Below are 24,690 nucleotides of genomic sequence, written 5' to 3' on the forward strand. Positions count from 1 at the left end.
TCTCGACGCTATACATTTATTTGTATAGTACATTCTATACTCAAAGCAACGCAAAGTGCTTCAAACAATGAAAAGCACAACACCTAAAAACATTTACATACAAAGCAGTTGAAGACTTCAAAGAGAATAAAAGCGGCATATTAATTTTTATTTTAACTTTCCAAGGAGGCTACTTAGTGCACTTTAGAGACCGATTAAAATCCATACATTCTTGAAAGGATATACAAAAACTTTTTTCAGTCATGTTGGGCTGATTAATCTGTCGTGTATATGAATGGATGGATAAAGGGCAATAATCCAAATTGCTGCGTATTCCATTGTTGGTGTGCTGGCATCAAGAATCACAAGGAGAAGTGAATGGAAGCCTGTAAGTAAGTAAGTGTGGTCGTGTCTGGCCCCTTCACAGTTTAACTAGGCTAAGCGGGGCTAAACGCTAGCAGATGGCAGCATTGTGATTCAGCTAATGGGGGTCAGTGTGTGAGCACTGCAGCGCAACAAAAGTGAAGTGATGTGGTCCCTGAATTAAATTGGTGTGGTTACTTTTAGCATTTACACTGCACTTGTTGAAGAACATCATCCAGGTTTGCAATTCCCAGCAAAGATATTCCATAAAAAATGTCCAAGCCGAATCAATTAAGTGTGTGTTTTTATATATTTATGTAGAAGTCCATCTATGGTACCTAAGCTGAGTCTCAGAGAGGTCTGGTGCTTCAGAGAGGAGAGAGGCGGGCACGATTCGGTCATTAGCCCAATTGGAGGCTCTTTACCCTGGGTAGGCGTTGAAGTGACATCCTGGACTCCTTCCTGATTTGCGGCTTCTTGTGTGCCCGGCGGCGTGAGGAGTTTTTTCAGGAGACACGAGAGCTGAGGACTCAGGAGGAGAACCAAGCTTCCACCAACCCGGAGAACTCTGCAAGCACAGGATCGTTACCTTCTACTTTTTCTCACCATTACAGCCAGTTCAACGGACCTCTCCATCTCGGCGAGGATGAGTGGCAGACTGGCGGCCATGTCGGTTTTGGTGCCAAACTTCTTGCCGAATGGCAGGTCGCACACCACCGTGTCCACGCTCGCATTCGGTAGAGGCATATCTGCCAGAGGACACTTTTTTGAGAATTCTTAAGAGAATCACATTCTCTATCATCTTGGACCAGATTCCTCACGAGTAGATGAAGCTTTCAAGAGGTGCATTCTGTCTCGCAGCTCCGCAAACGCCACATTCTCACTGGCCTTGTGCAGCTGTCTGTCATCAATGTCCAAACCCAGGAAACAAGCGAGCTGAAAATCCAATTCAGACAGAAAACATGGACATGATATAATTATCGTTTTTACATTACAACTGTGCTGATCATCTTACACGCTAATAAAGTGACCTTGTGTTCCTGTGCTGCCTCTATTAAGATGGTTCCTACGCCGCACATTGGATCGAGAACAAGGGAACCTGACTGTGAATCAAATCGTCATCTCATGGTAAATACACAATAAAACGAAAATATAAACACAATGCACAGCTTTAAAAGGATCCAAATACCTGAATTTGAGCCAGTTCGGCCATCGCCCAGGCAACTGTGGATCTCAGTCCTGTCGTTTTGATGTAGCGCCGATTAGCAAAAGGTAACCTGAGGGAAATAAACAAACACCACCAAATCAAAACAATGCATTCAATGTTTCCTTTTGGGGTCAGTTGAGCGAGTGCCAACCTGGTGAGCGGTATCCCGAGCAGACAATGGTCATCCCTTAAGTACACGGTAATCTACGAGTCAAGAATAGGCAGCTCTAAACACCATGCACAACGACAGAACACGACTGGAATAACGAAAATGAAAATAGTTTTGTCTACCTCAATCTGGGGGTTCCTCAAATCAACCTTCCAGCCCAACTGTCCACTCAGACTGGTTCCCAACACTTTACTCACTTCCTTTGGATATAAAGAAATAGGCGATATCAAGCAAAATTAAGATTTTTATAAACACACGTGTAATGATATTTGGATGAATTCCTGAGTGAAAATGCTATTGCAGATATTTATCTGGGGCTCTCTGACCGGGCCATTCCAAAATTACCGTACCTGAACACTGAGGTGGCGGGACACAGACCCAGAACACTTGCAGCTGATCCGAAAGGAAAGTGGGTCAGAACAATGCCGGTTAGCCTGTGGTCTTGTTTTATCCTGGTCTGAGTAAAATAATACAAACATCAGACTCTAAAGTTGCTAAAAAGCCTGTACTTAAAATCCTTAATATGACAGTTTCTAAACTTTTTGTACAGTACCCAAGAAACAAACACAACAGGAGAGTTAACGTATAATTCAGCATAATTACCATGCGTTCCCGCGTAGACGTCCTCATCTTCACAGTCCATCTTTCTCCTTTTTTTCATGGCTGGGAAGTCGCGCTCATTGTCTTCCCCCAAAACGTTCTCCTCTTCCACTTTCCTCTGCTCCTCACACTTGCTCTCCTCCTTCTTCTTGTCTCCTACTACCCCCTGCAGGCGCCTCCATGTCACTTCAGCACTGGTCCAACGTTGCAGGTCACCAATTAGCGTAGACTTCAGCACAGACGCAACTCTGGCTGTGAATATAACATACAAAACGATTCAACATTCATTATCTTGTGTTTTTTAATGCGTGCTGGCTACCTGGGTTGGCATGGGCAGACAGCTTGAGAGGCGAGTCTCGTTTCATCAACAAGAAGAGTCTTTCCGCAGATTTAAGCTCCTTCACTAAACTGATGTGGGCGGAGGAGCTGAACAGCACTTTACCTTCCAACCGCTCAATCTGTAAAACAGATAATAGTGATAAAGCAATTAAGTAAGAAACACTTATTCATTTATTATATATTTAATTTCTAATTTGCAGAATGAAAGTGGCAGGGGCCCAAAATATTCTTATCTTAGTTTTTATCCCCTTTTTTCTTGACTGTCTCCACTCACGTCGTGAGCTGCCAGCTTCTTCGTCACCTCATCGATTAGAAATTGTTCCATCCCGTAACCGGCTGTGCAAAAGTAGCGAATTAGACTCGCTTCTTTGCCTAAATTGACCATTACGTTTACTGTAAAGTTTCATCTGAGGATAAAAGGGGGTCAAAAGCTCATATTCTACCAAGATGAACCGCCATGTTTGCTGACTTGTTTATGCCGGAAGCGGAAATACGTCATCAAGATGCATTTAATTTGCTGCTCCAGCAGGGGTCTCCTTTGGAAAACAAGTTGAATTTGCAACAGTATTCTACTATAATGAGCAAGTACAAATATCTCCAATAGATGAAAATGTGATATATTTTTAAAAATGTTATTTCTATTATTACCTTTGCTCAACTTTGTGAATGCAGGAATGCATTGCTAATTGCAAGAAGAAAAAAAACGTCCCCACTTCTAGGTTGAATTTATCATTAATCATTAATTTTCAAGTTTAATGTGTTCCATGCACACTTTATACCATTTTATTGAATTTGTTCCAGCTTTTGTGTACAATGTTTGTCATATGTAAATGACTTCTTTAAATGGAGTACTGTAAGTATTTTTTTTAATGTTATCAAAAAGCACCACACGTTCTCACTTTCTTGTTTGACGTGACAATGCAATGCCTCAACAAGAAAAATCTAAATAATAGTAAGTTTTATTCAGATATAAATGAATTTATTTATTGGGTTAATAGAGTGTGAGCATGCATAAATCCACAGACGCACACAAGCCTCAACCTAATTTAGAGTCGTTTTAGTGTAGTGACTTAACTTAGAGCGACTGATGCATTAACAGACACACTCATGAACCGTGGCCTTTTTAAATGGCATTTCCCCTTTAGGCCACGCTTCGGGACCAAAGTGACCCAGAGGACAGTTAAAAATGTCAAGGGATCTAAACGGAAGGTCAGATCGCCCTGCTTGTACCCGTTTTAGATTTTATTATGTTATATTATAAGGTTGACGGAGATGTTAACATGTTTGACTCACAGTTATGTGGATCTGAGTTTAAAGCTCCAGAAGATTTGGGCTTCATCCCACACATTTTAAAATATGTTAAGTTTTAATGTAGACTCAAAATTGTCCATAGAAATACAGAAATACATTATTATTTACCTCACCCAGAAGCAATGCAGGCAAACTGCTAGGTCACAAGTTCAGATTGGACGCTTGTTTGGCGTAATGAAATGTATCGACGTGCCGCAGAACAAAATCATACACAGCTTTATTAAACCCAGAAAAATCAATAGGAGCATTTGGGCCACAGAGTTTAGAAGAAAAAGTTTTTACTGTTCTGGTTGTCTCATTAAATCATGGATTTTTTTGTCATCCTTTTTTTGCCATGAAAAAAATATGTGATCAATATTAGAAAGTTTTGTAAATCAATCATCACCTGACACCAGTTGTGAGAAAATCACATCTACTCAGGAATTTGCCAATTGGATTTTTACATGATTCAGTTACCTAATCATGCACTTTTAATCTATTCATTATTTTCTATTAACCCCGGCATGGATGAAACAAGTTTAACATGAATCAATACATCAGCCAGTGGCAGGCGTGTGACACAGCATCCATTTTATGTGTCCACTTATCAGCAGCAGGGCTAATGACGCCAAATGGCAGCAGTAGAAAAGCAGAATTGATATTGGCGTTCTGCACGGCCACGTCGCATATCACAGCCCGGTGAAAGCTGTTGCGTGGGCGACGTCACAAAGAAAAGCTGAGCAGTAAGAAAGCCATTCGTCTTGCTTTAAATGTACATGCGTAGCGGCTTTCAGGGTCATTATAATCACCATCCATCTCACAGGCGCAAGTTTTAAGGCTTTTAATGTGACTCTGAAAGGCAGCAAAATTATAATGCAACCTGCCAAGTTTGCATAATTTCCCGAGATGAATGCGAGTGCTATTTCATTAATCAAATTGCTTGAGTTCACAAAGGAAAATTGTTCTATTTTTCCTGCGATATGGACGTTACAACTAAAAGGATTTCGAATTACCTGATGAAATGAATCTTTTTGTTATTTGTATTTCTCAGGATGTATAACACAAAGAACAGTTTCACAAAGGACAGTAATATTTGTCATTTGTCATGTAATGCTCCACCAAATGTGTTCAAATATCAGTTGCTTAAAGGTTAGAACGCATTGATGGCATTCGTTAGCCTCTCTATGGTGTTTTGCATTGTTTGTTAGCATCATGCTAAAAGATTATTTTTGATTTTCCAATTAGAAATGAAATTGTTAGAACTACTGTTAGTTTCTTGAAAAAAAAACATTCTTTTTCTTTTTTTTTTGAGAATATTAAGGCACCTCTAGACCATGTAGGTATCAAGAGGTCATTTAGAGGCTAAAACTTTTATTTTTCTGCCTTAATCTTTCCCCTAATGTTCCAACCTGGCTCACCTCTTAAGTAAGAATTGGGATCAATGTGTCTGGCCTCCACTTAATCATTTTCCCTTTGCTGTATCATCTTCTTATCTCTCCCATACTTTTCTTTTTCTTCCTTGTGCTCTTTTTATTAGCTTCCTTGCAACGTGCTCTCTCATCTTCAAAGTCTAATGTAAAAGAGACCTTTACAACAGAGGAGAGTGGAGTCTCAGTATATGAATCAGTGTGTGTGTGTGTGTGTGTGTGTGTGTGTGTGTGTGTGTGTGTGTGTGTGTGCGACATAAGCACATTGAAATATTCATTACTCCTAGAGGAGTGTAAAGTGTGTCAGCAATGAGTCAGCACCCGTACACAAAAACAAAAACAACACGTCATGTGAATGAGGGAGGAGCATTGTTCCAAAAGTGAAGGGAAAAGGATTGGGGAAAAAAAAATCATTTATACCTGTTGGCTAGTGTCAGGTGTATTATTTGGTGATGGGAATTGTAATTATTTGCATAATAAGTGATTTGAAGAAATGATGTGATTCTCTTAGCAGAAAATCAGAAATTTTGGGGTTGCAATACTGAGAAAAATAATAGCACATCGGTCTCAAAAGACATTTTGTCCTTTGATAAGTGGAAATTTGCTAAAAATTAGACATGCAGTAACTTGAGTTGCAGACAAAAAGGATATCACTCTATCAAGCCCTTGTCCCAGATAACAAAGAACATTTCCAACGCCACCTAAATTTCCACACCCTCTTGTCCCATATTTAATCTCGAGAAAAGAAAAAAAAAAACACCACCATCAAGGTCTCTCTCTGTTCCATTTCGCTAAATAAAAGCCCTTGGCCTATTTGTCAGTTTGTAGCTATTACTTCCAATCCCACGGCGCCGCTGGCTCCTTCTACCCCTTTAGCACGAAGAGGATTCATTTAATTTGCATCCACTTCAAGATTTGTAAAAAAGTGCTACTCTTTGTAGGTAAATGAGGTCAGCGGGCCTTTGGTGGGTCAGTGGCTTTAAAGGGCCCTCTCTTCCCACGATGACAAGTCCTGCTCTCCGTGGCTAGGGGGAGGTCTTTATTTACAGCTCAGCTAAATTCTACTGCAGTCTACTCTTGGAGAAACTTTCCTGCAGCAGGAAAAGGAAGTGGAACTAGAAGCTATGAAGAGGCCACACACAAAACCTCAAACTAATGCCGCATTCTTCTCTGTGTTAGCTTAGCATCTTAGCCGTTAAAGACGACAACATGGGCCAGCCGCTGTCATTAGAAGAGAAGATCCCTGGGGTGAAACATGCCATTGGTAACCTTCTGTACCGGACCATGCTGGAGGGTGGAGGTGTGCCTAATCTCAGAGTCGTGAACCCCCTGCTGTTGGCCAATCACAATGAAGACCCAGGAGCCTGCTTCCAGGCGCAAATGCTTCAGGTTATTGCCAAGTTATGTCACAGTGTGTAAATATTTCCCGGCAGTGACTTTGTAAGTGCTTTGAAGCAATGTCGTGACATCATTGTACTTTTTTTTTTAGATGTACAGTACTCGTGCTTTATTGCAGTCGTTGAAAACGTCCACTATTTTCTTACCTTGACGCAACTTAGTCATTTTTCAAAATACAAGTCAGTACTTGTCTGATTTTTGTTTTTGTCTTGAATACCAAGCAAATTGGATATGTGAACACAAATAGTGCAGCAACACTTAGAGAGAGAATATATACATCATGGGCATATATTCTTTATCCTCTTTTTATAACATTGCAGCTCACTGTGCAGATGTGACCATCTTCTTTTTGTTGTATATGTCAATTAATCATACTGTTAACATTTTTGCCTAATTTCAGCTGCTGGATGAAATTGGCGAATTGGCACCCACCTACCTGAAGGATCTGATTGGACTACTATCATCAACCTCAGACAAGCCCCGTCTGACCGGGCTGCTGGGACTGGGTGTTGCCATCGTAATAGACCTGCTTGTTATGTCCTCATCTGGGCTGAAAAAGAAGGCGACTGGTTCATCTTCATCCCAGGTTCCCATCACTTGTTGTAATATATATGACCATGAGACTCTTTGGATGGACGTCAAATAAAACATGATCTCCAGCAGAGAGTGCGAGAACTTCAGGAAGTTATGGAGGAGTACTTGAAACGCTGCAGGATTAACTTGGCTTATAAAACCCGACTCATACAAGACTCTCTGAGAATGGAGGCCCAGCTCAGCTTCACGCTGACCCAGCTGAAAATCTCCCTGGTGGGCGGAGATTGTGACTCACAGTGAGTTGCTGTGAAAAAAAATGATGATGGCATCACACGCTATGCTTAAGTAACACACTCTTGATTAGTGGAATGGCAGCTAATTCCCAACATGCTAACTATCGTCTAACGTGGGCTAAAGTTAGCCAAGCTGTCAATTATTCAGCTATGTTAAATGAACAAGTAAAAATAAAAAGAAACACAATTATGTACAGTATTTCTATTGAGATACTTGCCACTTTGGATCTCCAGGTCTTTGAGGTTCTGGGCTAGCGGAGCAGCGTTCCATACCCAAATGTTGATTAACCTGGCTGATCTGGAGGGGCTGGGGGAACCCCTGTCAGCAAGAGCTGTGCTGGACCAATACAAGGAGGACCTGGCCCAGATCCTACCTGCTTACAGGTGAAACAGCCAATCCACACACAATAAAGGACAAACTAAGCAGCTTTCCATAGAAACAGGGGCTCCCTCTAGTGGAACGCAAAATAATGACATGGCATCTTGTTGTAGTACAAATTGGATAGAATTTTTCCAGACATATTCTTCTGTGTCTTTTATAGGTGTTATAAGCTCAATACAGTGCATGTGGCGAAACGTAAAGGACGCGAGCTTGTGTTGACGGGCCTGACGCTCACTGACAGGGAAACGGGAAAGAGCGTCAGTGTCACTCTCGCCGCCCTGGAGGCAGAGATAGGTAATGTCTGTTGGTCAGAACCACTCAATAATTCGATATATGTTATTGCAAAAAAAAAAATCTACCTCATATTCTGGTTCCAAAAACTTCACTTTCTTTGCATTAGCATGAACATTACTTGGAAATGCACTTCCATTTTTCTCTGCAGCCCTTCGAGTCAGCTAATAAGCCAGCTTTCACAGCACTTAAGCCTTATCATTTTCTCACCTCCATGTTACAGATTTGTCATCCCGGATCCACTCCGACTCTATCAGTTCAAATCAGTACGCCGAGGCGTACGTGGAGCGGATCTTCTCTGAAGACGGTCCCGTGGGGGAGCTAAAGAACTACTTCACCAAGGCCAGCGACGAGCTGAGAGCAATGAGAATCGGAATTGTCGCTGCGGATTGTCTGACCAAAGAGAAAGGACAATGTGAAGGACACACGCTCGAAACACAAGACAAAACAAAAAAAAATGATCAAAGGAGCGATAAAGAGTTGAAGTTGAGTATTGTGGAAAGACATGTCAAACAATAACAGAACTAACTAGTTTAACTTTACGGCACTTTTTTTTTTCCTCCTGACCTTTCCAACGTGACACACCGAGTGACATTCACAGTCACAAGTTGCGTTACGTGTCGGTTTAAAACACGCAAGCACGGCTTCCGCTCCGATGACTCCTCGCCGAACGGCGCTTGATTGCTGTTATTACTCTCGTCTTGCTCTTTTCCACGCAGGCTGGCAGATAGTTGACTTTCGCACAGTTCAACAGAGATGGATGGCTGGCTATTTCTTTTCTTCTCAGGTGGTTGTTGTTGCGGGCGCGTTGCCGCGGCAACGGGGAAAAAGCGCCGCTCTAACTCGACAAGGGTTTGCACTGCCGCCCACGGGCCCTCTCAGCGGAGAACAAAGTTGGTAATGCAGGAAAGAGACAGAGAGGGAAAGGATAGGTGATGAAGGCGAGATGATAAATAGGATGGTGCAGAATGGTGAAAGGATTGAAGTGGTACTTGTGCTACATACTGGTGGGAAGTGAGAAGGTGGTCTTTTTTTTTTTTTTTATCTAGAACTGCTTCAAACAAAGTATATGAATGGAGAAGAGTTTGTTGGTTGTGATTGAATCTTTTTTTTGGGGTCCCTAATATTGTGGACTGGCAATAAAAGCATACCATACCATCCTTGAAGGGAAAAAAACATCATTAAATGTTTTTTTTTTTTTAACAATAAGCAATTTGGTCTATATTAATGTATTTGGGTTGGGGCAACATAATTTACTTTGGTTAGTTTGAATAAATGATAAGGATCTGGCACAAGTGATTTATTATCATTTATTATGTACAGTAATCATGATAATCAAAAAAATATTCTTAATTTCCACCATGACTCATAAAATACTATATAATAATAAATAAATAATCATCTAATATAATAAAGTGGCAGTGGAGCATAAGGTCTGAAACTTCGTCATTGATTTAGAAGCCTACTGGCTGAACTCATTTCATTTGAGCAGAATTAACTTTCAGTCACTTGGAACAGGCTCTAAAGAGACAATCAATCAGAGTGAACGCACCATTTGTCAAACGCTCATTGTTCCCCCTTTACCGGCGAGTTCAAACGGTGAAAGATTAAATTCTCCTTTCATCTTCACCTCACTACTACTTGTGTTCCTCACATGTAATCATCTAAAATGCTTCAAATGTCATCATTTACGTTCAATGGTAACACACACGTTGGATGCCGGGCGGAGTTCAGGCTTTGGTATTTGCCTGACATTTCGGTCTAATCTGTGTGTGTGTGTTTATGTGAGAAACAGCTGCTTGTACATGAACACACACATACCGTCTTGTAGTTGTTCGTCCTCCCGTATTCCGACGGGTCGCTTCACTTTTTTTGGGTTAATAACATAAATGAAGACTGGGGAGCACCAAGACTTGGTCTTTAGATGTAAATATTTGGAACGGCAAACACTGGTGGTTGACGGACTTAAATAGTGGGCCCAGATGTCTAACCAGATGATTGGATGTCCATGCCTGGGTTTTGCCAAGCACATTATCTAGGTCAAATCTCAAAACAGCCTCTCCTGATTGAAAGAAATCTGAACAACTTGATAAACTACAATAAGTGACACAATCTTTAAATGAACTCATGTTCTTAAATGACAATGATACAGGGCTAAGAACAAAGCCCTGTGGCACACCTAAAATTAAATAGCTATTTGTGCGATTACAGATTCAGAATGTCCTGCCTAAAGATCTTTAGACACTATTGTAATGCTCTATATGTTCCACCCTGTTCTCTAAATCAGCAGAGAGCTTTAGAGGCTTTGTACCTGCCAGAAATCCACATCAAATTGACATGTGGAACATCTCCCTGTAGACTAGCAATGGTGGTGCTTCTATTACTTCACACAGGTATAGCACACATTGTGATTCCAGCCACGTTCTAAAGGCGGAATAAAGATTCAGTCAACGAGGATATGTGAGGTAAGCCAGATTCACGTCTAGACAGTAGAGTGACACATAGGCTGATTTGATCTTCTTCTTACCTCCACATAGAGCAGGCATCACCGAGGTATTGAAGTGTCGGAGACCTTCTGCAGAATACAGAGAGGAAAAAACATTCAGTAGTATATGAGGCTGTATATATATGTGTATATGGGTGTGTTTCATATTAATAATGCTTCGGCGAGCATCTGCACTTTTCAACTTTCACAACGTGCAACCTCACCAGCTGCTACTTTAGCACATGCGAGCCCCCCCAGAAGAGGAAAAGTCATTTTCTGTTGCTCCTTTCAAGTGGCATCAGCATACCAAGCCAGCAGAAGCCAGGCAGCTGCTCTCACCCAAGGAAGCGGAATTAGATAGTGGCACACGATGCGCAAAGACCAAAGAGGCAGGTGAAGTTCAAGCATCTGGCGAGCCACCGACTGATCTATCTCTAATGGCTTGTTTTATGACTATAAATGTGGAGCCCAAGGAAGAATATCTTTTTATGTGTTGGAGATTATGGAATCTACAGTAGTAACTCAACTGCAGAAGAAGTTGATGAATCAAGCAGGCAGTTTGTTTGCAAGCTTCTCATTAGTTTGTCTTATGAATTAATTTTCTAAGCCTTTATAGAAGCATATATTTTAGGGCAGGTTAGGGAAACACAGTCACTCCTTGAGGATACACGGTACAATGAATGACAAATAATCAAATCACGATGGAATGAATACAAATGTTGTTTGTGCTAGCATCTTTTTCTACCCAAAGGACATCATGAATGCAAATACAATAGTAGCAGCCCTCCACTACCATTATTATTATTATTATTATTATCATCACCACAGACGAGCACCGCAAAGCAAGTGGAGACAATGCTCCTTTATTACAAGTCTACGTAAACAGAATTAATCAGTCGCTGCCTGTGACTCAAAAAGACAAGACAGTTAATTAGCATTGTGGTCGATGGTTGCTAAACACAAAAGAAAAAAAGATTATAAAGGATGAACATGACCGTGCTTGGCTGCGTCGCGTCGACAAAATGAAAAGGGCATTTTTATCTTCACGTCATGAAAATTAAGTTGTATTAGGACATATTCAAGAAGAAAAAAAAATCATTTATAGAGGAAAAAATGTTCAATTTTCACAAATTAAATTACATTGGAAAAAAATTGTTTTTATTTTTGCGAATTTTTATTTTTCAATTATTTTTTAAATGATTTTTTCCAGGACTGCACTCGTAAATTTTCCATGTATTTAAAAAATACATTTGTGTACTTTAGAATCTAAAGAATAAATTCTAGCTGAAAGTCACAACACACACAGTAAAACACTGAATTCGCGGTGTCTCTGAAACAGGGTATCTCAAACTTTATTTGATTGGATTTTTAATCAGAAGTACCATGGAGAGCAGTCACAGTTAGTGGCAACACACACACGCGCACAAACGCACGCATGCGCACACGCGCTCACAAACAAACACACAAATAACTTTCCCGTTGGTCTCTGACAAATAATATTAAGACTCAATCAACAAAAACACGATTACATACAAAGAGGACAGAGGCAAAAGAACAAAGTCCCTATTTGACCAAAGATGATTTAAGTGGCAAACTGCACCCTGTGAGAGAAAAGTGGATGACGCAAAGCATGATAGGAACGACAGCAAGTTGGTGGAGTGAGTCGTGAAGACAGACCAACACAAATAATGGCGGAAAAAGGCCCGTTGGAAATTCAAAAAAAGGTGAAAAAACAAAGCAATGTCCCACAAAGGCAATAAACGCAACTGTAAGTCATTGTTGACTGCACCGACTTTCTTTTTTTTTCCCCCCTAATAAATATTTCGCTTAATGGGCTGACGTTGACAGCCACCTGCGCTTATTTTTTTAATAACACTGTACAGTATATACACAATAAAATTTCTTTTGCGGCAAAATAAACTTTTACGTGAAGTCCCAGCCATCTTTATCATTCAACAGCAGCAGATATTGCCCCTCCCTTTTTTTTTTTGAAGGACAAAAAACTGAAATGTATGAAGGAGAATTAGGACCACATTGAAATGAGCAGAAAATACATTGTGAGAATAAAGATTTGTATATTTTCAAGATTAAAGTCGTAATTGTATGAGAATAAAGTTGCTCAATTTTGAGAGAAACTTTAATTTAATGAGAATGAAGTCATCTATTCTGTGATTAAAAGTTGTAAATGTAAAATTATGACTCATATATAAAATGTAAAATGTTCAAGTATAATTTCAAAATACAAGTTCTGAAATTTGAACAAAATTGATATTTTCCTAGAGTAAAGTCATACACAGTAATTTACGTGGAAAAGAAAATATAATTTCCAGATGAAAGGCATTTATCTAAAAAAAATAGATAAAAGTTATAATTTACCGATATTAATGTTTATTTTTGAGAAATTTATTTTGGAGCTCATAGTATTAGCTGTACAAGGGTGAAGTCATATATCGTCAGTCTAAGAGCGTCGTTGCTTAAGTCACATTTGTTCATTTTCAAAAAAACAAGACAAAAATGCCACAATTGCTTACAAAAACTATTATTTCATTGATACTGTGATGGTAACCTAAAAATGCCCTTTGGTTATTATACTTGATATCAATAAACAATACTAAATTTTCCCCCTCAAGAACATGTGACTTAAATCCTGAAAACATACAACTTTTTTCTCATGTGTATTTTTGATTTCTTTGCTGTGTGGCCTTAATACGCCTTTGCTGCAATGTGCAATTTCCTCCCAAAACAATTTAGATCAAGAAAATGAAGAGAAATCCTGAATCTGTACAGCATTCAGACCTATTTTTTTGTTTTTAATTGGAATAATGAGATACGATTCTTTATAACTCTACTATGTACACACACATTAGCATTCATGCACTGTGTCCACAAGTATCACGTCGACATTCCCAAAAAACATGGAGATAGATGTAGATAGACAAACTGGTCGCTGCCTTATGTTCAGTTTTCCGGTAGTGAAGACAAAAGCAATGGAGGACAGATAAGACACCAGGACGATACACACATATGCTCGCTGACCCACAAATCAACGAAATATGGCTGTAACTTCATTTCCCCCCCACCTCCGCTTCCTGTTTGGTATCGTTTCACGCCGTCGTCCCGGTTCCCATTCCTGTCCGTTCGTTCATCCGTAGCTCGAATCAGTCAGGAAGTTCACCAGGAGGTAAATTGCGTCGTTTTGTAGTTTTCTCAGTTTTTTACATTAAGTACAAGGTGGTTGTTTACATTGTAAGCAACTTTGACATTAGAAAGGAAAACTAACATTAGAGCAGTAGCCATTTCACAAAAGCCACAGAGTCAGTGCAAATCTTTTTCCTTCATTGATAAAATAAACTGTCCACTTCTGCTCTGTTAGCATCACTGCTAGCTTGGGCTAATGCTGCATTTAAGAATTGGGAAATTAACACACGGATGAGTTATTCTTGGCTCCCATTATCGTCATAAATCTTTTTCTTTGCCATCATTAAAGAAATTCAAAGACAAAACCAAATGAATGGTTTTTTTTAAGTTACAGTTTTGATAAAAAGCACAAATCTATTGTTAATGTTCATCCTTAAGTAGCCCAATTGACGATTGATGTCCTGAAGTCCGATTTGCCATATTTGGTCCGGTTAAGTGCGTGTGTTTATTTTCGGGAGCGTAACTTCAAATTCCCAGCGGTCTCAAATACAGCATCATCTCCAGCAGAGACTGTTTGGACTCAAAAAATCGTCATAGAACAATAGCAAAATCATTTCATTCCCCATTACAAGACAAAGGCTAACTACCTAATTTGATGCAAACACCTATGAACACGTGACTACAAGCTTTTCATTCCTGCGCTCAAACAAATATGGCAAGCGTGCACATTTTCAGTAAGTCCAACCACATGAAGCTACCACCAAAGCTAACAGTTGAAGTTACTCAAAAAGTGACAGCCTCCACAAAGAAGCACAACTTTTTACAGTGTATAAACCTTCAGCTCCATGCCAGTGAAGAGACAAATACATATAGAAATTTTGAACGTGGTTAAGGTTCTCACAAGCTCTTAAGAAGGTGAATAAATTTTGTCTGTGTGTGTTTTTTTGTAAGAAAACAACCCCTCGGCTAGAAAACCCTTGTACAGTCAATATTCGCATAGAAATATTTCCCTTTGACAAAAACAGGGGTAAACTGCCACTCGAAGGCCTTCAAGGAGAATTCCAAACGGGGAAAAAAGTCGTGCATCATGCAAGAGTTGGACGGATATTATTATTATCGTTGTTATGACCATGAGTGAATTCAGTCATTAAAGAGGAGAGTCGTTCCAGAGTTGTATTTTTAACATATTTACGCCAAACTCACCTCCAGTTTTACACAGAGCTGTGTTGAAAATTGATTTACACATCTAATTGCAAATTCTATCTTTAAAATAAGATATCAAGTAAAAGAACAAATCAGGTTCCGTCACAAAATTGATAAGAAATACTTGAAAGACCCTGAAATGAGATTTCAGAGATTTGTTTCGAATTATGTTTAAGTGCTGAAAACGTGCAAAGACAACAATTAAAATTCAGTTTTCAGATTTTTTGGGGCATGGCTAAAACAGTACCTAGACACACACTTGGCTGCTTTAGAGCGCCTCGTTGTTGCTGTGTGGAAAAGCCCCTCAGCAACTTGCTGAGATCAGCAGTAGGATTTAAGATAATCTGTAAATAAGAACGACATGAGATAAGATAAGTATCAATTTTTCCAGGACGAGCTGTGGTAGATGATCAGGGGTGTGGACTCCAGATTTTTTCACCATTTTAAAAAGTTCCCAGGTCTCTGAATACATTTTATTTGCTCAAAATACTTTTGGGCTTAAGAATTACAGAAAACCTTTACCCACTCTCAACAGCTCAATTTTTTTTTTTGGGGGGGGGGGGGGGGGGCTGTCCCGTCTTACGCAACATCAGCCATTGTTATCAGGTTTAGCTGTGTACCCCCATAGACAAAACTACAAGCAAGGGAACAAGTTCGGGTTAAGGGGTGGTGGTCATAAATGTAGGTCAGCCCTTAAGGATTTGGAATGGTCCATCGATTGTGTGGAGGAGGGTAGTAGGGTTTGGGTTTAAGACAAAACAAGAGACAAAACTACGTAAATGGGAGTGAGGCATCAGAAAATGACTGAGGGTGGTACCTTAATGTTATTTTACATCTACACTAGGTGAGAACAAACAAAAATCTATATATATATATATCTATATATATATATATGTAGATATATATATATATATATATATGTAGATATATATATATATATGCACTTGTAATACTCTTAACAGTTTTAAACGGTATAGTGGCCATTTTGTCCGATCAGACGAGGCCTGATTAAAGGTATATAAGCTCTTGTTGTCATGTCCGAACGGCATTCTACAGTATAAAGCAACAGAAAAGACGTCCAGCGCGACCGGGGGAAAACATTCGCTACGAGCTGCGAACGCAACTCGTGAATAAGCTGGGTTTTATTTACATATCTCATGGACGACGACGATGACGGCGACTCGGCGTTTCTACAGGCCAATGAAAAAAAAAAAAACAACGCGTTGAATACTTAAAAGCGTTTTCAGTCTCGCGGAGCAAAAACAAAGAGGCGAGTTTATCTTGTTGTTGTTTGTTTTCACAGTACTTGACTACTCAGTACTTGAGTCCCTAAGCAGCAGTGATGTCACACACACTCACACACTCACACATTCACACACACTGGCTCTCCTGTGGTCATATTGTCAGTATCGTCCACTCATGCACGGAGTCAGAAACGCAACAAATCAGTCTGGAAAATTCTACCTGGTGCGCGAACTCTACGGACGGCAAATTTAAGACCATTTTTTTTTCTTAGTGGCTTTTGTTTTAAATGAAGAAATGCATTTGAATAGTTCCGGTGTGATTCCACGTCCACGTTTTCCTTCGTTTGTGTTTTCAGATGCACCGGTGCATCCTTCACTCCTTCATCCATTCAGCCGTCAAAAAGAGAGGGAACGATCGACCGAGTAGGCCACCTTGACTCCGCCCCCTGAAATCCCCCCCCCTCCCCTCTGGATGGTATTTCACCATCTTAGAAGCCCTGGATGTGGCAGTAGGCCTCCAGTGAGGAGAAGAGGATGTAGAGGAGCCAAAGGCTGACAAACATCATGGTGGTCAGGGCCTTGGCAGTCCGCGGCCCGCCTAGCTCGCCGCCAATTTCGGGCCGCCGCCGGTACATCAGTATGGCGACGCAGATGAAGGCAAAGATGGTGAAGAGCGTGACGGAAAAGGCCAGCTTGCCCGGGTCCACCCGGAAAATGTTGCCGTTGCTCTGGTGGTAGATTGCGGCGATGGACCACGCCACCTGTCACGTAAACACCAACTTTTAGAAACCGGTCAGCTTTCCTTCTGGTCACCCAATCAAAACACTCACCCCAATGCCCAGGAAAACATTGACAGCATTGGAGCCTGTCACGTTGCCAATGGAGGCGTCGGCGTACTGATCCTGGATGGCTGCCACCTTGCTGGCAAAAGTGTCTGAGAAGGAAACACGCACACGAGGCATTAGCTCCATAAATTTAACGCTGATCCCATCAGATGATTAGCGGTCTCTTCATTTATTCACAAAGTGTCCAATTTGTCCAACAGTTTCTTCTCTTAACTTCCCAATGACTCAGCAAACTGTCTCAAAACTTTTCCCTGAAGTTGTGATCCCAAAACATCTAAAGAGCAAGGAGGAAGTCACAGGTCAGCAGCTCCTCTTCATTACGGACTCTTTCACAAGCGCGCAAACGAGGGCGATCGAGTGATGCTTTTCCTTGAAACGTCAGCCAAAACGGATGATGGTGGGAAGAAAGAAAAAAAGGGATGATGGGAGCACCCAAAGGAGCGGAGGTGCAGAAGGGTGCGAGGCAATGGGCCGAAGAAAAAACGGACTGTGAAGATAAATCTAACTCGCCGTAAAGCTTCAAGGACCTTCTGCTCTCTCGCTTTCGTGCGTGTATGTGTGCATACCACCTGCCTCCATTTTGAGACGCCACTTCTTTTCAAATCCTGCATGTGCACCCCGCGCCATTTCAATGTTCAGCAACGAGCGTCATTCTCCGGAGACAGCTCCCTGCCCCGTTTCCCAACGACTAGCTGTCAATCAAAACTCCGCCCTCCCGAGCAGAAGATGCCGTTAGGGAGTGACGCTCCGCTAAAGTCAAGCTGCTAAATTACCTTCATATACCTCTCGCCTCCTGCCGTGGCCTCAGGGGGACCATGGAGGAAAGTTTCTTCACTAAGTTTCTTCCCACTAGAGCACAATCAACCGCCACCTCGCCAACATGTCGAGATGTTTTTTTTTGTCCAATCCCATAAATGTTTTATTTGCTTCGGTAGAGGTCTCAGAAGCTCCATTTTGTTTCTTCTGGCGATATAAAAGTGTCAAAACTAAAAACTGTTTAGGAATGTCTTGAGTGGCCCAAAGCGCTATTTTTTTTTTTGCCACTTGAAAAGGTCAATGTGAATAAACGTAATGGACTCTGCCATCCACGCTTCGCTTTCAATCATCGTGGCGCTGGCGAGAAATGATTGGCTATGTTGCTAAGCGTAGCCTTTTGTACACTTTGTCAACGCTTCCTACTGTTTCAAGGACTTTTACTTGGCAGTGAATTCAACTTGTGAAATCATGCAGCTTAGGTGTTTACAACCACCAGTTTTTACTTGTTTGTTTTCTGCGCCCGAGTGTGTGCGCGGGGTCGAGATAGCTGTGATAAACGAGGTTAATCGTCACGGAAATCACGGCGCGAGAGGGGATTTACGAACTGCGAAAGCCAAATAACTGCAGGTCTGTTTTGTGGCAACTGTGTGTTTGAGTGTGCTAATAAGACTAAATGGGGAGAAGGGCTGCTTGCCTCCATTTTGTGCAGCACGCTGTATATCTGGATGTGTGTGTTGTGCATCATGTTAATGCTTTTTTTAAGACTGCCTGATCCTGACATGACAAATAGCCGCATGCTAATAGCTATGTAAACACAGCTTATATATACAATCAATCGGTGTGTGTGTGTGTGTCTGTATTAAAACATTAACCAGCATTGTATAGCTTGGGGGTTTGTCTGTTGAAGCTGATATTTTTTTTTTTTTTAGCCTATATTAGTTTGTGCTACCTGAAGTGCACTGATGCAAAATACAGGCATGATAAGATCGTATTAGTTTTAAAAGATGTCAAACAAATTGTCAAACAATAGCTGACAAAAATTGCTTGATAAATTCAGGATTTGTTATTTTTGGAGGGATTGATTTTTAAATTGTTTGTTAGGTTCATAAATACAATACATTTCTTTTTTTAGAGTACTACTACAGTCCAACTATTTCCTTGAATTAGGAACATTTCAAATAGGTATTTTTACTTCTTGTTTTAATCATAATTGCAGCTCATTTATGCAGAAAAGAATCTAATATTTAAATATTTAAATTTCACGAATACAGTGGTAGTTTTCATTTCTCTCGCTAGCGACAATGTTCGTGATTGATAAATACTGATTCAATGAATTTATCCATCACTAAGAGTGCATTTAGTGTCGTTTTTGTTCCTTTCATGGTCATTTACTGCTTCGACCCTAGTCTCTGTACTTCATCTTGCCCTCCCCCTTTGAATGACTGTTTCTAAGAGGCTGCTTTAGTAATAAATCATTTACTGCGGCAGCATAGCCCTGCTTTTTTTCCCCTGATTCTTCCCAGTCGAAAATGTGCAGAAAGGAAATGGGAAGAATAAATCCCTGGTGCAAAATGGCCGTACTGAATTGCAAATGTTATGCAATACAACACAAATCTCTAAAATGAGAGACCCAGGGGGGGTTTGTGATCATAAAGTCCTCGTGAAAGCCGGAATGGGAAGAATATCCAATTGCAGAAAAAGAGTGAACGCCCACTCCGTATGCATTCATTGCAGATTTTTAATCTACTTTTTTTTAAAGGTTTCTACTGTATACAGGCAAGTCTGAATTCAGACTTGTGTGCCTTCACTGTAGTATCACAAAGAAGCTTCAGTAAATCACTGTTTGAATTACAAGTTGTTGATTTAAAACTAGCTATGTCTGCTAGCTTCATGCTAACACATCATGGGAATTGCCATAGACAGGCTAATGGACACCATGGGTCACTGTAGCTCACCTGGTACCGACGTTCCCAAGGCGACAAACACCACGGCTGTGACCGAGTCCTTCAGGCCCACAGTGCAGCCAAAGTGAGACGCCAGGTCGCCTGTAATCACACGGAAGTGTGACATTGGGAACACACACACAAGCTTACACACACGTAGAGGTGTCGCGGCGTTGTACCGATGACGGCGGTGAGCAGCCCGATCATGCAGATGGACACGACGAAGCACGCCCAGCCGTTCCAATAGTCGGTAGGTGGCACAAAAGCGAACAGGACTTTCCAGAAGACGGTGAGGAAGTGCATGACGTAGTCGAAGCACGATGGCAACTTTTCCTCGCCGCACTCGTCATCGTCGTCGTCCTCACCTGCACGGACAGGGAAAAAAAATATTTATATAAACAAAGTAAGGAAAATGTTTTTATTTCAAGAAAATCTAAATAAGTGCTTAATGATACTCAATACATACATAAATTAAATGAACCAAATTAAAACCTAATTAGAATAATTAGGTGTGATCTTGTGCCTTTAGCTGCGCCATGTTATTCCTTTTCTTTTGACAGCAAAATCATTGAGACTTTAATGTGGTTGAAAAGAAATGTTTCCTTTTTTCAAGAGGTCAGCAGACGGCGGCTAATTTGCTCATTAAGTATAAATGCAACGGCGACTAGAAGGTCAAACCCCCCCAAGTACCTCTGTGTGTTAATTATAAGGGTGTACCCGTCCACTGGGAAGCACCAAAATAGAGGCCAATATGCTTTGATTGGCTACGTAATGAAAAGGTTGACTTTAAGGTGTGATTATTTCATTACAGCGCATATATATATATATATATAGGATTCTTATTTTACACTTATTTTCTTATGATTTTTTTAACAATAAATACTGTTTTATAATATCATTTTTGTATAAATATGTCTATAATTATTGCACTTTTACAAGTAGTTTTTACATTTAAAAAAAAAGTTCACTTTATTTCAAACATTTATTTCCATATGATTATTTTAACGAGTTTGATTATATTTGATGAGTGTCAAATCCACTTTTAATTGCATCTCGACTTAAACTGTTTTTGTAAAAAAAAAAAAAAATCCCTCAAAAGCATAATCTCCTGAGATTCAGTATCTGCTAATCTGAAATTCTAATCGTTTTGCATGACGGCTTGGCAGCTTCGATTTACAGCACAAACGTCGGCCGCATCTGCATGACAGCAGCCGTCGATGTGTGTGCGTGTGCAAGCGCGCGTGTGTTTGACTTGTGCTGACATACTCATGTTTATATTCATGTGATGCCACTCCTGCCAGATATCCTGTCACATAAAGTCCATACACACACACACACAGACAGACACACACACACAATCCCCAGATAGCTAGCTGCCCATTAAGCTGATTGTTTCTAGTAAACAAGGCAGCTCTTCATCAGTAAGAGCAGTGAGTCAATCAATAATGTCAAAAAAAAAATTGCATCAGTCATGTTTGCACCTAAATAAAAAAATAAAAAAATAAACAAACAAATAAATAAATAAACAAACAGACAAACAATAAATAAATAAATAGTATAATGTTGGAGTGACCATATTTCTGTGACGTCTACTTATTTAACTCGTTGGAAGACCACCATTAAGTCACAAAGGCTTTATAATCAAGCTCTACTGGACATGGACAAAAGTAGTTTTGGATTTAATGCGGACATTCAAAGTGTATAAATGAGAGGTCCAAGAACACATCCCTGAGGAGCGCCTTCTCTTCTCTTTCATCGACACATCATCTTGCATCAATTACAAGTTGCAACCTCTGAGACAATTACCCTGACGCAGCCAGGCCGTGATGTCGTGGCTGGGTTTGACACGCTTTAACCAGCCAGAAAAGGTAATTAACCTTTCACCTTGCACTTAAAGCAGCTAATGAGGTGTGGGAGCCACAGCAAAAGGGGGGGGGGGGGGGGGACTCACAGAACCTCAACAACTTTAAAACCAATCGGCTTTAGGTTCGATAGGCCCAAGGAAACAATTAGGTGTCACTTTTGTGTGGATTTAAGAAATTAAACCTCAGTTAAGCCCCAACAACCCGAAACATGCGTCAGGTCCAGTCCTGTAGGTGGCGGTAATTGCCACATTTTGCTACTGTGATATTTAAAAGTAAAGGGTGAAAGTAAACTTATTTTAAATGAGTAAAACTTGTATGAAATTATGCACATCTATTTAGATTTCAATAACCTGCTTATTGCATGTTAGTGAATACAACGAAATGAGGAGAACAAGCAACATTAGAAGCTTTTGTGTTGGCTCCAATCACTTCTAAAGGTTTCCTATGCACGAACATAAACGCATCAATTATATTTAAATGCGCCACAAGCACCCCTGGGGCTCAATAATCAGCACATTAGATGATTTCTTGCCCGTGTTTCTTTGGAGTCTCCACTGGTTGCCTGGCAACAACATCCTAACCACACTTTAGGAAGTAGCACCTTTCAAAGTCGACAGATGGCCTGACCTTTAATAGTTTTTCCAAGGTGTTACTTTCAACATAATGGAGCCTCGTGAATAGAGTCTATCAATCAACAATTAGTTCATATGTACTTGACAATCATTGGTGTATTGTTGAAAAATATTGAGGGGGGAAAAAGGGTATGTATGAAATCATAGACATTGCATCGTAAGCGAGACTTACCTGCGCTGACCGTGATGGCCTCGATGAACTGGTCCCTCCAGCTGTTGGTCCCCACCAGCAGAGCCAGATTGGTCTTCTTTATAAGCTTGTCCACTGTGTTCTGCCAAAAAATGACAAGATGATTAAAATTGTTCTCTTCTTGAAATAAAAAAAAATAAAAATCACACACACATCCTGTTTGAATTTTTGATTTATGGTCTTTCATTTAGTTCTGTGATGAAAATAAAGATCATTTACATTAAAATTTATAGTGTTCCTGAACTAATTTTCTTCTTACCAGGTCTTACTGATCTTTTTTTGCCCCAAAGTTTTCCGTAAGTTCATGCGTGTCTTTTTATTGGTCTTTGGGGCAACGTAATTTATGCCAAAAGTCATTATAATGGCAAGAACAGAAAAAAAAAATCAGTTTGCATATATGTGTGTGTTCCCATGTGTGTGTGTGTGCTAAGCTTTATCTTCACTCCTCCAAGATCCATTCAACACGATTAGCAAGCCGGTTCTCCCTCTGAAGTGCGAAGAAAGGAGGAGGATAACAGTCGCGCTGCTCGCTTAATTAGCACTGTGCATGGATGTGTGTGGAAGACTATTATCTCAGTCCTCCATAAATGAGCTATAAATTAGTCTAAATTGGATGGAGAGATTACAAGCCTAAGAATTTTTGCAACATTTTTAGGAACTTCTGGTTTGGAGAAATTCAGGAAAAAAAAAAATGTCAATCAAGTAAGAGCTGCAGTTTCACTCCGGTCCAATGGGTGGCAGTAACAGACAGATGTGGGCAATGTGAAATGGTAATGGGGGAAATTGTCATGAACTCATTTTTTGAACACTTGTCAAAAGAGCACGTGGGAGAAGAACTGAATTGATTTCCCTTAACAATATATTCAATCTTTGTGACATTGTGTGATTGCGGAATATGTGTGTTGTGTCTTAAACGCAGCAATCACAAAACACTTTATGTCAGGTGTTAAAAAAGAAAAAAAAAAAAAAGCCCTTGGCATCCCAAGATTGGAAGAAACAGCCTCATCTCACCACTTGTTTATCATGGAGTGGAATGGCGTCATTGTTGCCACGGCGATGACTTTTTGATGGCTTAAGTAGTCACATAACGGCATGGTTTTCGCCTGAATGTCAGTACTTTCTGTCAATTTGTGTAGAAGCACTTTTTAAAAAACGATATTAAAAATGTTTATTTCCTGAGGTGAGAGGAACAAAAAAAAATTAAGGTGATGCATTTGCTGAGGATAAATTACAGTAGAGGCTGGTTTGAAGAAATATTCCGAAGAAAATACGCGTCTAGTCATAACTTTGTCAGCCTTACCTTGAACTCGTAGGATTCCTCAATGATCACCTCCAGTTTGACATGATCTCCCAGCATGGGGCGACCCATCTCGGCGATGCGCCTCTCCTCCTCGTCCATCCCCGTCAGAGCTTCTTCTTCCTCCACGATTGCCTCCTCTTTCTGCTGCAGCTTCTCCTCTGCACAAAAAAAACCAAACACAAATTAACGTATAAAAGACAGTGGTATCAATCTGGAGAGGAAAATGATTGACAGTTTGAATTAATGTTAGCTTTCGTTCGGTTCTGTGTTGGCATAGCAATTAGCAAACTAGCTTAATTTTAATTTCAATTTGCATAAAATAGGTTGTGTTAAGTTAAAAATACAAGAAATGGGTAACAACAAAGTCATAATATTCGAAGAAGCACGTTTACAAAATATTTTAAATACATATAAAAATAAACGTTTTGCTACACGCATGGAAATTAGCAAGCTAGCTATGTAGCTTTGCCTTATGACGTTTCAAATGATAAATGAAGTTGTGTTTAGCGGATAAAATACAAGTAGAAAATAACTGCTGGGCAAGAAAGTAGTGATTAAAGTCAAAGCGCTGGTGGCCATGGTGACAATGAGACCCTCCAGGTTATGCCGCACCACTTAAGAGCTGTCGCCGCCTGTTTAAGCACACATTAGCTAACAATGCAGGCTTAAAATGTCCACAGACGCTCATAGCGAGCGGCTGAATGACACTTGATGGCTGTGAAAACTGCAGGAGGTGGACTACCATTCGCTTTTTGTCATGGTTGCCTGAGAATGTCATTTCTGTTGTGTTTAAACGCAGAATTATTATCGACACACT

At 40.3% G+C, this 24,690-nt stretch overlaps 3 protein-coding genes across 7 annotated transcripts in view; 1 reads left to right on the plus strand and 2 right to left on the minus strand.

Moving 5' to 3' along the window:
* Positions 1-3,150, minus strand: thumpd2 (THUMP domain containing 2). 2 transcript variants are annotated; one of them, XM_049736926.1, is made up of 11 exons: positions 2,932-3,150; positions 2,638-2,776; positions 2,322-2,570; positions 2,069-2,175; positions 1,841-1,918; positions 1,701-1,753; positions 1,532-1,619; positions 1,374-1,445; positions 1,164-1,278; positions 971-1,091; positions 1-910 (listed from the first exon to the last, which is right to left on the minus strand). In XM_049736926.1, exons 1-11 carry the CDS (start codon positions 3,040-3,042, stop codon positions 634-636), a joined length of 1,410 nt encoding a protein of 469 aa, XP_049592883.1. In that variant the 5' UTR covers positions 3,043-3,150; the 3' UTR covers positions 1-633. The 2 variants fall into 2 exon arrangements, with proteins under 2 accessions (XP_049592883.1, XP_049592884.1); XM_049736927.2 differs by having other exon boundaries at positions 971-1,104.
* Positions 3,151-6,307: 3,157 nt separating this feature from the next.
* Positions 6,308-9,567, plus strand: LOC125978982 (uncharacterized). Of its 2 annotated transcripts, none has more exons than XM_049736928.2 (6): positions 6,308-6,763; positions 7,173-7,358; positions 7,433-7,602; positions 7,834-7,983; positions 8,142-8,275; positions 8,496-9,567. In XM_049736928.2, the coding sequence occupies exons 1-6, from the start codon at positions 6,584-6,586 to the stop codon at positions 8,789-8,791; spliced, it is 1,116 nt and encodes a 371-aa protein (XP_049592885.1). In that variant the 5' UTR covers positions 6,308-6,583; the 3' UTR covers positions 8,792-9,567. The 2 variants fall into 2 exon arrangements, with proteins under 2 accessions (XP_049592885.1, XP_049592886.1); XM_049736929.2 differs by having other exon boundaries at positions 6,313-6,763; positions 7,436-7,602.
* A 2,515-nt stretch (positions 9,568-12,082) lies between these two features.
* Positions 12,083-24,690, minus strand: part of slc8a1b (solute carrier family 8 member 1b) — a 56,656-nt gene continuing 44,048 nt past the window's right edge. For all 3 annotated transcript variants that reach the window (XM_049736923.2, XM_049736922.2, XM_049736924.2), the window contains 6 exons: positions 23,874-24,031; positions 22,556-22,655; positions 20,066-20,251; positions 19,899-19,988; positions 17,173-17,276; positions 12,083-17,103 (listed from right to left, as the gene is read on the minus strand). In XM_049736923.2, coding sequence (XP_049592880.1) covers positions 16,831-17,103; positions 17,173-17,276; positions 19,899-19,988; positions 20,066-20,251; positions 22,556-22,655; positions 23,874-24,031 — 911 coding nt within the window. In that variant the 3' untranslated portion in view covers positions 12,083-16,830. The remainder of the gene's footprint in view (positions 17,104-17,172; positions 17,277-19,898; positions 19,989-20,065; positions 20,252-22,555; positions 22,656-23,873; positions 24,032-24,690) is intronic.

This window comes from Syngnathus scovelli, chromosome 12, assembly GCF_024217435.2.
Source record: "Syngnathus scovelli strain Florida chromosome 12, RoL_Ssco_1.2, whole genome shotgun sequence".
NCBI lineage: Eukaryota > Metazoa > Chordata > Actinopteri > Syngnathiformes > Syngnathidae > Syngnathus > Syngnathus scovelli.

Excerpts from the sequence above, each read along its gene's own strand:
- thumpd2 (XM_049736926.1), bottom strand. The coding sequence starts at position 3,042 with ATGGTCAATTTAGGCAAAGAAGCGAGTCTAATTCGCTACTTTTGCACA. Across the intron at positions 1,919-2,068 it reads CCCGCCACCTCAGTGTTCAG|GAAGTGAGTAAAGTGTTGGG; the intron begins GTACGGTAATTT and ends TTATATCCAAAG. Across the intron at positions 911-970 it reads ATCCTCGCCGAGATGGAGAG|AGTTCTCCGGGTTGGTGGAA; the intron begins GTCCGTTGAACT and ends CTGTGCTTGCAG.
- LOC125978982 (XM_049736928.2), top strand. The coding sequence starts at position 6,584 with ATGGGCCAGCCGCTGTCATTAGAAGAGAAGATCCCTGGGGTGAAACAT. Across the intron at positions 7,984-8,141 it reads CAGATCCTACCTGCTTACAG|GTGTTATAAGCTCAATACAG; the intron begins GTGAAACAGCCA and ends TGTCTTTTATAG. Across the intron at positions 8,276-8,495 it reads CGCCCTGGAGGCAGAGATAG|ATTTGTCATCCCGGATCCAC; the intron begins GTAATGTCTGTT and ends TCCATGTTACAG.